Source organism: Cucurbita pepo, chromosome LG01 (assembly GCF_002806865.2).
Source record: "Cucurbita pepo subsp. pepo cultivar mu-cu-16 chromosome LG01, ASM280686v2, whole genome shotgun sequence".
In the NCBI taxonomy this organism is placed as follows: Eukaryota; Viridiplantae; Streptophyta; class Magnoliopsida; order Cucurbitales; family Cucurbitaceae; genus Cucurbita; species Cucurbita pepo.
In genome coordinates this window covers 15,605,068-15,619,394 of record NC_036638.1, presented here as the reverse complement: position 1 = coordinate 15,619,394, position 14,327 = coordinate 15,605,068, and the positions used below count along the sequence as shown (strand labels likewise).

The following is a 14,327-nucleotide window of genomic DNA, read 5'->3' as shown; positions in this document are numbered from 1 at the left end:
AAAATCCAACTTGTTCTAATAATGGTATTCCCTCACTTTTAATTTTAATCCCAATATTTACTCCAAAATGTATCCGTTAAATAAAACAAATTAACCCCTATTATTGAAACTTTGTCGGTAATTGGGGTTACTCATGATAATTTCAGACACATTCATGAGTTTAGAAGGTATAACTATTACTAATGTTCATTGACTATTTTAATTTTTTTATTATTATCAATATATTTTTTTAATTAAACATAAAATTTGGTTAATTTTTATAAGTTTCAATGCAAAGGGGGAGAGCCTGATTGGTTACCATTTGGATAAATAAATAAATAAATAAGCAAGCCCGACCCGAATGGAGGTCAAAACCCGGTCAAGAATGTCTTGCATTGGGACCCGAACATCATCCTATCACACCAATCCACGTGGCCTCATCCCTTTGGCGAACCCTCTGGAATCCAATGACGCCTTTTTTCCGATATAAAATGAAGCACAAACCTTGTGTCCTCTGCATGTGCTAAGCCACTCCTCATCATTCACTAATATACACATACCTCACACCATGTCCACCTCCATTCCTCCATTGTTTCCGGCCGCTGCCGCTATTCTCCTCCTCCTTCTCTTTTCTCCTCCGGCAACAGCCCAACACGATTACCACGATGCCCTCCGAAAATGCATCCTCTTCTTCGAAGGCCAGCGCTCCGGCAGACTCCCTCCGGACCAACGCCTCAAATGGCGTCGCGACTCCGCCGTCCATGACGGCTCCACAGTCGGAGTACGCATTCCTGTTCTTTCCTCGTACACACTGGCAATGTGATTTATTTATTTATTTATTTATTTTTCCTCTTTTTTTGGTTGCAGAGAGATTTGAGCGGCGGGTACTACGACGCCGGAGACAACATAAAGTTTGGGTTTCCGATGGCGTTCACGACGACGTTGCTGTCGTGGAGCATTATCGACTTCGGACGGAACATGGGATCGGAGCTGGGGAATGCACTTAAGGCCGTGAAATGGGCGACCGACTATTTACTAAAAGCGACGGCGGTTCCCGGCGTGGTGTTTGTACAAGTGGGCGATCCTTACTCCGATCACAACTGCTGGGAGAGACCCGAGGACATGGATACGCTTCGTACTGTTTATAAAATCGATGGAGACCACCCTGGGTCTGACGTGGCAGGCGAAACCGCCGCTGCCTTGGCCGCTGCTTCCATTGTCTTCAGATCACGTGATCCTTCTTATTCCAGATTGCTGCTGAATCGAGCCGTTTCGGTATGTCGCTTTCACACCCGATCCCAGTCCCCATCCCCTCCTACTATTTTAAAAATAAATAATAAAAAAAAGTTACCGTCCGCAGTAAATGGGTATTAACCGTGTTTTTTGTTTTACTACTTTAGGTGTTCGAGTTTGCTGACAGACACAGAGGAGCGTACAGCGGGAGCTTGAGAAGGGCGGTGTGTCCGTTTTACTGCGACGTGAACGGTTATCAGGTAATGTATTTATTTAGTTTAAGATTAAATGTGGAGCGTGTGATTTGGCTTATAGGGAGTTAGAGATGATTTGAATGTGGGGNGTATTTATTTAGTTTAAGATTAAATGTGGAGCGTGTGATTTGGTTTAGGGAGTTAGAGATGATTTGAATGTGGGGCGTTGGATCAGGACGAGTTGCTTTGGGGAGCAGCGTGGTTGCACAAGGCGTCAAGAAGGCGCGTGTACAGAGAATACATTTTCAAGAACGAGGTGGTGCTCAGAGCTGGGGATACCATCAACGAGTTTGGTTGGGATAACAAGCACGCGGGAATTAACGTCCTCATTTCCAAGGTTTCTTTTACTCTTTTACCCCTCCCAAATATCTTTTAANGGGATAACAAGCACGCGGGAATTAACGTCCTCATTTCCAAGGTCTCTTTTACTCTTTTACCCCTCCCAAATATTTTTTAAAATAAATATATATATATATTCCTGACCGTTGCGTAACTCGATATCGAATATTATTACCGTGTTTCCTGTTTCCGGTTTGGTTCGGGGTTTTTTTTTTCAATGGTGACGTGGGTGATCTCAATCGCCACGTGGCTTTCAGGGGTTTGATGGTCTTCCCATGTTGCTGCTGCCGCCCATGGTTAGAACATGGGATGAGCAAAGGGATGCATGTGATGTGATGAAAAGGAATGTTAGTTGGCAGTGAGGGAAATAAAAGAAGGAATTATTCCAAGTACTAAATAATTAAATAAGGAATAATACTAATAATTGTATGTTTACAATTATTGGATAAGGTGTTTTTTCGAGGATAATGATAAGGGCATGGAATTTATGGGATTGAAATGGTGAAGAAGCATTTTATCCTCTGCCCCCATCATCATCATCATCATCATCCATCCATCCATCCATCCATCCATCCCCATTGAAATAAAAAGTGATGAATATCCCGATGATGAAGTGAATAGGAATGGGCAATTTTGGTGATCTCTNGGGATTGAAATGGTGAAGAAGCATTTTATCCTCTGCCCCCATCATCCATCCATCCATCCATCCATCCATCCATCCATCCCCGTTGAAATAAAAAGTGATGAATATCCCGATGATGAAGTGAATAGGAATGGGCAATTTTGTCATCTCCCTTTCAACTGGGATGGGCCCCCACCCGGATGAGTGGGTTACTGGTGGATTCATGTGCTTAAAGTCTGTGAACTTATAGTTCCTTCACATGTGCTTTACTCACTTTCTTCTTCACTTTGATTGCGACTTTCTTCTTTTCAAATCCAAATAATTTATATTCCTTCTAAATTACAAATATATAACTATTAATTACTAAACCAAAAAATCTTAATCTTTTTTATTTAAAAAAANCCTTCTAAATTACAAATATATAACTATTAATTACTAAACCAAATCTTAAATCTTTTTTATTTTAAAAATATGGCAGGAGGTGTTGATGGGCAAAGCAGAATACTTCTCATCTTTCAGGCAAAATGCAGATGAGTTCATTTGCTCAATTTTGCCTGGAATTTCTCATCCTCAAGTTCAATATTCTCCTGGTATTAAAATTATTTATTTATTTATTTATTTATTCATTATTATAGAATTATAATTTAGGATTGAAATGAATTGAATTGAATATATATAGGTGGGTTGATATTCAAGGCTGGAGGAAGTAACATGCAGCATGTTACCTCCCTGTCTTTTCTACTTCTGGCTTATTCCAATTACCTTAGCCACGCCAATCGTAACGTAGCATGTGGCGCTTCTTTAGCATCCCCCGCTATGCTCCGCCAACTCGCCAAACGTCAGGTAACCTAACCTCATACTTCATTTTATTTTATCTTATTTTAATCAAACAATAATTCTTCCTTTCTTTAAATACAATGTATGGAACTATATAAAAACACTATATGCCCCACCACACCCATTATATCCCTCCTACCGACATGTCGTTATGGGGTCACATAATTACTTTTCTAATCCATCTATTTCTCTATTAATTAATTAATTTTTTTTTTTAATTTTTCTATAATATAAAAAAGCTGGTGGGGCCCACCGAAATCTAGGGTCTAATAAACAAATGAAAAAGGAACCAAAGGCTAGAGTTTGTCTGGTCTGTGGTTTAGCTATGTTTGTTTATTTGTCTGTGAGTGCTAATACCCAAAACAGTGTATTTTTTTTTTTTTTAATACGTTGGATGTTAATGAATTTAACGGCTATGATTTCGTGGACCCGACAAGTTTAATCATCAATCACACGTTACTCCCCCCCAGTACTTTTGACCAATCGGGAACATAAAAGTTACCTTTTTCCGATTTCTGATTTATATCGGGTTTCGTTTTTTGTTTGGGTCCCACCAGGTGGACTATATTCTAGGCGATAATCCACTACGGATGTCATACATGGTTGGATACGGTGCGCGCTACCCTCTCAGGATCCATCACCGGGCCAGTTCCTTACCGTCGGTTCGGGCGCATCCTGGTCGAATCGGATGCAAGGCGGGTTCGAGATACTTCCTGAGTCCGAACCCGAACCCGAATGTGTTGGTGGGAGCGGTGGTGGGTGGGCCCAACGTGACGGATGCGTTTCCAGATTCGAGGCCGTTTTTTCAAGAGTCGGAGCCCACTACGTACATCAATGCACCGTTGGTGGGCCTGCTGGCTCACTTTTCGGCCCATCATTGATGGAAACGGAGAAACGTGACGTGTGTGTAGGGTGTAGGAGAGAAATTATTATTGTATTAGTAGTGTAGTGGTGCGCGAAGGTCACCCTGCCGTTTGTTATTTTCCTAAGATTATTCCATATGTTCTATCAATTCCGCGATTAAAAGTGAACGCTCTCATTATTATAATATTGTTTTTAATTTACTTCATTCTCGTTCACTTATTATTATTATTTTTAATGAAATGGGTTTCATTTTATTTAATTTAAATGTAATTTATCCAATTCTAAACTAATTCCATTACAAAATTTAAATTAAATAGACTAAAGTATGACATAATAAAGCTTAAAAAAATTGTAAGTTGAAAATAAATAAAAACTTTTTATAAAGGGAATAAAATAATTAAAGGGTAAGGATAAAAAAGGAAAACAAAAGGTGGGTTTTGGTGGGTATCAAAAAAAGTGGAAATTTGATTGGAGTTTGTGTTTGACCAATGACAGAATATAATTAAATACTCTCTCTCTTTTTCTTTCCCTTTCCCTTTGTCTTCTTCCTCCTTCTGCCACACATTTTGTCCACTTTATGCCCATTGCGTATTAGTTATTCTGCTTCTCAGTGTCTGAAAGAAGAAGAAGAAGAACAACAACAAGAAGGTCTTTCTCCCCAATTTGATGAGGTTGTAGTGTTGGTGGGTGATGGAGGGAGTGGAAATGGAGCTTGAGCGGCGTACTAAGTTTCTAAATGGTCTTATTTTGAAGAAGAAGGCGGTGGAGCAGCAAGACCAGCCCCATCCTCCTCTTAATGTTCGCGTCAGAGCCTCCGATATGTCATTTCCCTTGCAGAATCGCGCTTTTACCTCTGCTCGTCAANCATCCTCCTCTTAATGTTCGCGTCAGAGCCTCCGATATGTCATTTCCCTTGCAGAATCGCGCTTTTACCTCTGCTCGTCAACTCCTCGATTCCATGCCTGCCAAGCTCGATACCAAACGCCTTGCTCTCGCCCTTAAAAAGGTAACCCAAAAAAATGCGTTTTCATGGTTGCGATTTCCTGACAACTGCAGCTTCGTTATCCAGTTTTCTTTTCGAACTTTGGGTTAGAGAGTTTTTTCAGGGGTGGTTATTCGACTGTTTTGAGTAGTGCCTGGAAGGTGTTTGATGAAATGCCTTTTTTTTTTTTTTNTGAACTAAATTTGTTTATGGGATTTTGAATGTGAGATTTCTGGGATCTCTTCACTTTAGGCATACAATTAATGGGTTTTCTGTTTCATTGCACTTGTTTCAGTTGTGATTCATGGAAGTACTCGGATATTGAAGGGGTCTGTCTGAATTTAATTAACTGGCTCTGGTACCCTGCATGGGTTTTACCTAATTCTAATTGTAGGTAGCAAATTAAATGTCCTTTATTGCTCTACAGTCCTCTCTAGACTTACACTTCCGTATAGGGAAAGTTGGGGGCATGGGGAGGACGACGGGATGCCATGAAAAAACATGTGCACATGGCAATTCCAGTGGGAATTTGCTGCCCACCATTAATTCCATCATAGCTTGGCTTGGCCAGAGCCTATATTCATGACAACATTATAATTATTTACTAGGCTGAAACCATCAAGAAGAATATTCTTGTGCTTGGGACAAAGTCCATTCAGTGTTCAAGTTGGGACTTTTTTGTTTTGTGTTAGCCTCCCTATGATTTAACATTTGAAATCTACTTTCCCAGTCTCTAAACACATAGTTCCTAATGTTAGAATCTGTTGACTTAGCAAAATAACTCTAAGTTATTAACTTAAAGCAATTTTAAGATAATTATTTACTTTTATTGATTTTAAAGTTTAGGAAATCCATTGAGAAGATTTGTTAATAGTTGCTTAGAAGAAAGTTTAAGAACTTGAGGAGGAGGATTAGGAGATCGGTTATGCAATCTCCACTATAAATACTCATGAAAGGTATGTTATTTCAACAATAAAAAAAGAAAATTAATAAAGCATAAGTGCTTAAGGTTCCTTCCTGTATTCAAAAGCTCTCTCCCAATTTTTACGTATGGAAAAATGTGCTTTTCACGAAAGATATTGACAAAGTTTAAAATTTTCACTTTTTTTTTATGAGATATCCACAGCTTGTAAGTAGCTTTATGGTTCACTTCAATTTTGTTCATTAGTATTGAAATAAGACTAACTTTAAATGTTTGTAGGATCAAGCAATTGTTGATGGTTTTAGCCGTGAGTAATAAGCAGCTTAATACCCCAAAAAGTTAAGAATATTAAGATAAAGTTTGATGGTAATAAGGTTTTACTGGGTTTTCAGGAATTCGATTCCTCCTATGGTCCTGCTTGGCATTGCATTGTGGGAACTAGCTTTGGCTCCTATGTAACACATTCTCTGGGTGGCTTCTTGTATTTTTCAATAGATAAAGTTCACATCCTTCTCTTCAAAACGTCAGTTGAGCCCCTGTCGCGTGCAACCTCGTTAAAAGATTGAGTTCCTCAATTCTAAATGAGGATTGAACAGCTGCTGAAGTCATGAGCAAGAACAACCAGGTTCAGTCTACTACTCTTTTTGGTTGTATCATTGACTTTTATCTTCTTTAAAAAACAGAGTGTGCAGGTGATGTGAGTTATTATGAAATTTTGTAATGTGCAGTCCAACATCTAGGATTTCTGATGTTATAAGATTTTATGTTTATGTTAACTTCTCGGTTTAAGGTAGTAAATAAAAAGCTTTGCTACAATTCTCAGTTTTTTTTTCCTCCCTAGTCTATCAACTAAAAGTTTCATTACATAGATTGAAAGTTAACACTTCTATTTAGTATTAGTAGTATGACTAATATGTTGATAGGGTCCTGTTTATGGCTCACGAGACCATTGATATACCATGTATGATAAATATGAATGAAATACTATGAATATGTATGTGCAACTGTGAATGGATGTTGTATGTTATATGATCATGGATTACTTCTCTAGCATGTTATGTGTGGATGCTTACATCACGGTATTATATTCTTCATGTTCCTTTCTCTTCTGTTGTTCTTCGTCAGTGTGCACTACCCCATACTTAGGCCTATGAGATACGTTAACTAAACTGTCTAGTAGGCCTATATGCATGTGCGTGGACCGTGTGTAGAGAAGTACTATGCACGCAACCTTACCCAAAAAAGAAAGTCGAGCTCAAGGAATAGATATGAAATTTAGGTCCCTCGAGTCAAATTACTTGTTATATGTGTAAGCCTTTCTTGACTCCAATATTAAGGTCACTCAATGAGTATTTTTAAATACGCATCCTTTTCATTAGCAATTTTTTTGGTAAAGACAAGGAATCGATGTATGGTTGACGACTTCGGTAGTAGAGACCATGAAATGATGAGTTTTAGAAGTTTTCTATATTATGTATTTTCATTTATAGAACAGTATTGTTAGTCGTTTTAAATTTTGTTTTTGGAAGTCATCGAAAACTCTTATAATAATAGTTTGTCTTTTAGTATGAACGATTTTACCTTGGACTTGGAATTGTAAAATAAAGTGATTGTCATGTTTTTCTTACCAATGAGATTGAAAAGTAGTACAACACAAAGAGTGACAATACTATAATAAGATTGAAAAGTGTACAATCATGGTGGGACTTTTTTCATGAAACTTTTTCTTAGTTTCTACTTTCTAAGATGGGTAAGGTTGGATGTGTAGTACTTCTATACACATGGCCCACTTACGCACACATGGACCTACCAAGCGGGCTCGTGTACGTACCCCTAGGTCTGATTATGGACTAGCTCACGCTCACGTTGCTAGAAGTCACATTGATAGGAGCACGTATAATATCATGATCTACACATTCATACTAATCATAAGAATAAAGTATTCTGATGCATGTGACATACAAAATGCATGAGGTTTCATAGTTTCAAATCATGATACACACTTGTGATGCAAACCATACTCCATTCTTTTCATAATATAACATTCCAACGAGACATGCATACGTATACTTGACATATCTTTCATGATTAACATATATAACTTATCAATGTCTCATAGACTTAGTGTGAACATGTTAACATGACGTACATGACATAACATATGGAGGTTAATGCTTCATATAACATTTATATCATACATAATTTCATAACATAGCATAATCATAACATACCATAGCATCATAAAAAAAAAATGACACAAGAGCCATAGGGTAGCTGTCATTCATCCAGCATACAAGTCATCCAATTAAGTTCGTGAGTCCAATAGTAAAATCACTTACTTGGTTGACCTAAGCCAAAGTTAATATTTGTTTGATTTTACTGGTTGAACTCTAGCTCCTAAGCTAGATTAAGCTGATAGAGTAGTGGTTCATCTTTGGCTTACCACCCTCGTAGATTTACATTTGTTCGTGATATACTTCTATGGTCATCTACCTAACAACCTCATTGTTCGAATTTTGTATGTACTTTATTATCACCATTTGATCAAGTGGCCTTCAGAGAAGCTTGTTACTACTTGTGTATTAAGAACACATTCACATTTGTGAAAGTTTTTATGGCATCAACATAATATTCATGCTTTGTCCACTTAAAACCTGAAAGAATGCGATTGCTTTAAGAAGAAAAAAAGATTTCAAAGAAAAGCAACAAGGGAGTATATGGGCACTTGGTGAAACAGCAACCACAGCAGCCCACGATCAACATGTACATTCAGGCATTGTTTTAAGTAGACTTAACCTTGTGCAGGAGGAGCTACCGCTGAACCGCTAACGAGTGGTTCAATGATCTCAAGGAGTTCATTACACAAACCAGTGAACACAACAGCATCTGTTTCAATGGGTCTAAACTTGACAAGAGCTGAGGGAACCAACTCCAGATCATCTAGTGTTTTAGCTTTCTCTCCTACTGCTGGAAAATGTGCGATTGTACGTCGTTTAACACCGACAGGTTGTATCAACTCGAACTCCAAACTCGGTTCTTTCAGTGCTGTGCTCACAAACTGCAAAGGAAGCAGACATTCATTCAGTTTTCATTCCAACAGCCATGGAGCCAAAAGATATGAAAATTGTGTATTGCAGAGATGGTTCGGGAATGACAAGTATGCTTACATACACAAGCACACGCATAGAAAAGATCAATGATTACTGATGAGATTGTAGTTCAAAGGATGAATCAGAAAACAAAATTTTCACCTTTGATAATCAAGACCACTCTACACACCACCAAACACGTGTTCTCGTTATTTCACTTGCTATGTTTAGTCAAGTATAATGTGAGATCGCACGTTGGTTGGAAGGATAACAAAACATTCTTTAAAAGGGTATGAAAACTTTTCCCTAAAAGATTTTAAGAACCTCTAGGAGAAGCCCGAAAAGGAAAGTCTAAGGAGAACAATATCTGCTAGCAGTGGGCTTCCGCCATTATAAATGGTATCAGAGCCAGACACCGGGCGATGTGCCCGCAAGAAAGCTGATCCCCGAAGGGGGTGGACACGAGGCAGTGTTCTAGTAAGGATGCTAGGCCTCGAAGGAGGTGGATTGGGGGGTCCCACATTGATCAGAGAAGGGAACAAGTACCAGCAAGGACGCCGGGTCTCGAAGGGAGGTGGACTGTGAGATCCCACATTGGGAAGAGAAGGAAGCATTCTTTATAAGGGTGTAGAAACCTTTCTCTAAAAGACACGTTTTAATAACCTTGAAGGGAAGCCCGAAAGGGAAAGCTCAAAGAGGACAATATCTGCTAGCGGTGGGCATACAATGTCTTAATGGACCGCCACAAAAACAATAGTAGCAGACAAGAAGAAAGAAGTTGCCACAAATACTTCTCCTTTTCACTAGATTCGTTGGGAAATATATATCTACTAACAAACGAGCAGTCACAAAACCATTTGATGTCATTTGAAGAACCCCAAATGAGGGAGAAGGGATATCACACATTAAATTAAGCTTCAATGTTTAACTCAATGAATAGAGCTAACCTCATATAGAGCACTTGTTAGTTCCCAAGGAGAAAAAACCCCTTGAAGTACCACACCATCAGGAAACTGAATTCTGATCACTGTTCTATTGTACTTTCTCCGAGCAGCTTTGGCTTGCTTTTCCTTGTATGATTTGGGTACCAAAAGCTGAGATTCAGCAATCTTTTGCTTCCTCATCACAGCTTCTCTTTTAACCTCTTCAACAGAGAGTTTGTAAAATGAGTCTGGTAGCTCGATGTTTGCTGCAACGTTTTCAGGGATTGCAAAGAATACCCGAGTCTGAAAGTAATAAATCATCCAAAACATCAGCCGAGGAAGAGCTATGAACCACAAAAACTAAGTATAATGGATACCCAAAAACAGGGTTCATTTTGCAATGGCTTGGAAAAGCTACAAAGGGTGACAGGAGACACAACAAAAATTAAGGTTCCAAGAAAATAGGATTGATAACTATAAATTTCTCAGTTAACCATACCTGTCTGTCTACCTTCTTTGGTTCAATTAGTTGATCAGTGGATGCAGTGCTGCTGCCTTTCTTTTCCTGTTCATCAAGCTTTGGTTGATCAATGGAATCTATTACCTTACCTAGTATGTTAATTTCTTCCTCTGTTGGAACTTCCATGGTAGCCCACATTTCACCATCTTGTTCTTGCAATTTAAAACCTACAAACTCCAACAATTCCACTCCCCCGACAGCCTCGCCAATTGCCTCCTTAATTTTGGGATTACTCAGACGAATCTTCCTAAACTTTGAATTCTCTGGTTCCCGTATTATGTTCCTCAAAAGCGTAAGAATAATTTTCAGTGAACCTTGTGATGGCTTACCTGACAAGAAAGTGCCAAGACAACCCTCCAATTCACTCGGGGATTCTGCATCATTTGTGAGTAGCAGATCTGCTGGGCTCCTGGCTGTATTATCATCGACACAGCTATCTACGTGCACCGAAACCTCTTCTTCCGACCTGTAATTTTGGCCACAAATCGGACATTCGAACACATTTAACGAATACCCATTTCCAGATTTTTTCCCAGATGTTATAAACGAGTCAAATGGGTCAAATCCATCAGCCGGGGAACGTTCTGGGCTCGATTTAATCGAGAGATGTGGCCGGGTTGGAGGCGCGGAAATTGAATTCGCAACCGGGGGCTTGACCAGATCCGGGTTTGAAATGGGATTGTGCAATGGGCGGGTAGGCAAAGAAGTGGTCGACCCGGAAGAAGACGATCCTAAAACTCTTCCCTGGCCCTTGAAACTGGTAGAAGAAGATGAGGACAAGGGATTATTGAAGCGTTTCATGAAGCCCTTAACCTTGTCCTTCACATCACCCATTATATGAAATCGTATGAGAAACAAAGAACTCGTAACAATCGCCGAGTTTGGAAGAGTCTAAGCAACCAGAAGAATGCAATTTACACCAAAATAGCTTAAAATTCTCCTCATCCACTGAGCAAGAACGTTGTTGATTGGCGAAAGATTTGAGCTTACAGAGAGAACAAAGAGTAAGGCTGTTATTGGCGGTTGATGTTTTTTCTTCCTCCTCCAACGCGGTTTTATTTATTTATTTATTTATTTTTGAGTTGGTGGTCATATTTTAATGGAAAATTAAATTATTGGCATCATCGAGGAACTTTACTTTATTGATATTCTTTAAAACTAAATTTGTATATTAAATTCTCTTCAAATTTGTAAATCTTATTTAAATCTACTAAAAATAATAAACATAAATTTGAAAAGTTTTATGAATAATTCAATCCGTTATTGTGCAATTCCAGCCCAGCCCAGCCCATTGGGCTTTTCTGCATCAGCCCCAACTTTGTAATAATTATATCCATGGGCTTTTGTGCATCAGCCCAGCTTTATAATCTCATTTCGAGTTATTTACAAGTATCACGAACTATTTGTTTACGGTCTTTACTATAAACTGAGAGTAAGTCTCTCACGAGTGGCAGGGTTCACAGTTGTACCTTAGAGTTGGTCGATCTATAGACTATTGTTATGGTTCATGTATGTGAGTTAGCAGTTATACGGGGAGGTTAGGGGTTCATCAACTAACCCTTAATCATAAACCTGACTCGATTTGTAGGGGTCCAAATAACTATAGAATGCGCCTATTTTATTGTTGATAGTACTATGTGGAGATTTCTAGGAAGTTTGCCAGTTAATTTCCTTTTAGTGAATTTATCACAAGTGCCGGAGTCTAAAGTAGTACACTTGAGTTGGTCTAATTTTAGAATGCATGAACCGTACGAGTCAGATTTCGAGGTCACGCATCGAGAACTTAGGGATATGATAATGAAAGAGACCAAAAGAAACAACTAACCAGGAAACCTATAGAACTTAAGAATATCCCGAGGGCTGGAGGTCCCGATAGAACTAAGAACCAAGAAAGTCGAATGAGTAAATCTAGAGTGTAACGTAGGAAAGGCCTAGACGGGGGAACAAACCCCCAAATGAGAATAAAACACTAAACGAATGAATTAAAATCAATAAAACTTAATAACGAACTATGAACTACCAGCAAGCTGCTTACTGGGTATATTTTATATACGCAGCTCTACTACTTTGAAAATTTCAAATGAGGCATGATAGAGCGGCCGAGGCAGAGGCGCACACGAATTAGAGATTATGGAGTTTGGGATGGATCGGTGTCTTTTACCCGTTTGATATCTTTCTCTTATGAACCCTTAATTTTTGTATTTCAAGATTTTACGAATTACCTATGTCTTGTTTTGGGTGTCTGCGTTGTTGTGGTTTGTTAGTTTGATATGTGTTTGTGAACGATGTTGTATTAAATTTAAAGTTTCTTTATGTGCATGCACGTTTAAAAGATTTAAATTAATGCATATTTTTAAATATTTTACATCGGTAAGTAACAGTCCGCAGCTCGAGATCTCAAAAGGCAAGCCATTACAGTGTGATAAGGTTCACAATAATGATGACGAAGTGGACTAGTATAACTTACAAATAAGGAGTCTTAGAACAATAAAGATAAACCAACTAACAACCCAAATAAGGTTAAGACAAACTTAAGTCTTCTCNTTTAAAAGATTTAAATTAATGCATATTTTTAAATATTTTACATTGGTACGTAACAGTCTGCAGCTCGAGATCTCAAAAGGCAAGCCATTACAAGATGATGAGGTTCACAATAATGATGACGAAATGGACTAGTATAACTTACCAATAAGGAGTCTTAGAACAATACAGATAAACCAACTAACAACCCAAATAAGGTCAAGACAAACTTAAGTCTTCTCCACGTGACCCGAAGTCAATCTTGGGTATAGTCTAGGAAAAGGCTATAATTTAGGAACGAATAGCTTTATTCATACCTAATTCCAAAGCTACAGTTCCATCTCGACCATTTTTACGCTTCTTCAATACATGAAACGCTCATGACGAAAACTCAATTTATCATAAATCGAGCTACCTTATATATTCTTGGAAATAAGAACTAAGTAGTGAATTGACGCTCTTGTTTATCATATTCAAATGACTTGACATTATTAAGAGAGAATTTGAGGTGACACTCAAAATCATACAAAACAAAGTCGTTGATATATCAACTTCCAAAATCGTTTTCAAAGGTTGGGACAAAGACCCAAAAAGTGATGCCTTTTCCAAGGTTTAAAAATCAAAACCTAAAGTTATGAATAATAGATGTGAGAGAGAGATGAGATGAGATAATAATCCGTATGGTTCTCACCTAATTACATCCCTACCACCTTTATATCATTGTTTTTATCATTGTCGAGAGGTATCGATACTCCAATTTATTATTTTTTAATAAATAGATGATGTAATGTTCTAATTTATCTTAATATTTTATAACGAGTTTCTATCATACCAATTTTATACGCACAGTGACGGGTAAATAATTTAAAATTAGATGAGACCAATCTAAGCTTCTCACTTTTAAAATCTCTAATTTATAATCTTATCCAACATTCTTAACCGTCATCATTTCGGTGACATTTGGAATTATTTATTTATTTATTTATTATTATTATTATTTTTTAGTTGAGGTTTAGAGTGATTAATTGGTGAGAAAATTAAATTGGGTAAATGAATAGAATAGAAATCTTTTTGAATACCCCACTTAAGACAGCTTGGCCAATTCATAGGTTGGTAGATGTGATAGGGACTCATTCAACTTCCATTTATTTTTTAAATGAAAATTCGACCACTTGGACTTGGCCCTTTTTAATTAATTAAGTCGTTGTATAAATAAAAATTATAAATTATTTAAAACAAATGG

The 14,327-nt window shown here is 37.9% G+C and overlaps 3 protein-coding genes across 5 annotated transcripts; 2 read left to right on the top strand and 1 right to left on the bottom strand.

Moving 5' to 3' along the window:
- Nucleotides 1–501: 501 nt before the first annotated feature.
- LOC111794684 (endoglucanase 8) lies at nt 502–4,333 on the top strand. Its single transcript, XM_023676796.1, has 7 exons — nt 502–760; nt 847–1,254; nt 1,380–1,472; nt 1,642–1,803; nt 2,906–3,017; nt 3,107–3,270; nt 3,822–4,333. Exons 1-7 carry the CDS (start codon nt 548–550, stop codon nt 4,143–4,145), a joined length of 1,476 nt encoding a protein of 491 aa, XP_023532564.1. The 5' UTR covers nt 502–547; the 3' UTR covers nt 4,146–4,333.
- Nucleotides 4,334–4,648: 315 nt separating this feature from the next.
- On the top strand, nt 4,649–6,859 carry LOC111794668 (dynein light chain 1, cytoplasmic-like). 3 transcript variants are annotated; one of them, XM_023676781.1, is made up of 4 exons: nt 4,649–4,926; nt 5,009–5,134; nt 6,312–6,339; nt 6,425–6,859. In XM_023676781.1, exons 1-4 carry the CDS (start codon nt 4,819–4,821, stop codon nt 6,472–6,474), a joined length of 312 nt encoding a protein of 103 aa, XP_023532549.1. In that variant the 5' UTR covers nt 4,649–4,818; the 3' UTR covers nt 6,475–6,859. The 3 variants fall into 3 exon arrangements, 2 of the variants coding, with proteins under 2 accessions (XP_023532549.1, XP_023532540.1); XR_002815126.1 differs by lacking the exon at nt 4,649–4,926 and adding an exon at nt 5,406–6,066 and having other exon boundaries at nt 5,042–5,134; nt 6,425–6,858; XM_023676772.1 differs by lacking the exon at nt 6,312–6,339 and having other exon boundaries at nt 4,668–4,926.
- A 1,717-nt stretch (nt 6,860–8,576) lies between these two features.
- On the bottom strand, nt 8,577–11,594 carry LOC111794658 (plant UBX domain-containing protein 2-like). Its single transcript, XM_023676760.1, has 3 exons — nt 10,544–11,594; nt 10,069–10,347; nt 8,577–9,090 (listed from the first exon to the last, which is right to left on the bottom strand). The coding sequence occupies exons 1-3, from the start codon at nt 11,396–11,398 to the stop codon at nt 8,824–8,826; spliced, it is 1,401 nt and encodes a 466-aa protein (XP_023532528.1). The 5' UTR covers nt 11,399–11,594; the 3' UTR covers nt 8,577–8,823.
- Nucleotides 11,595–14,327: the final 2,733 nt, after the last annotated feature.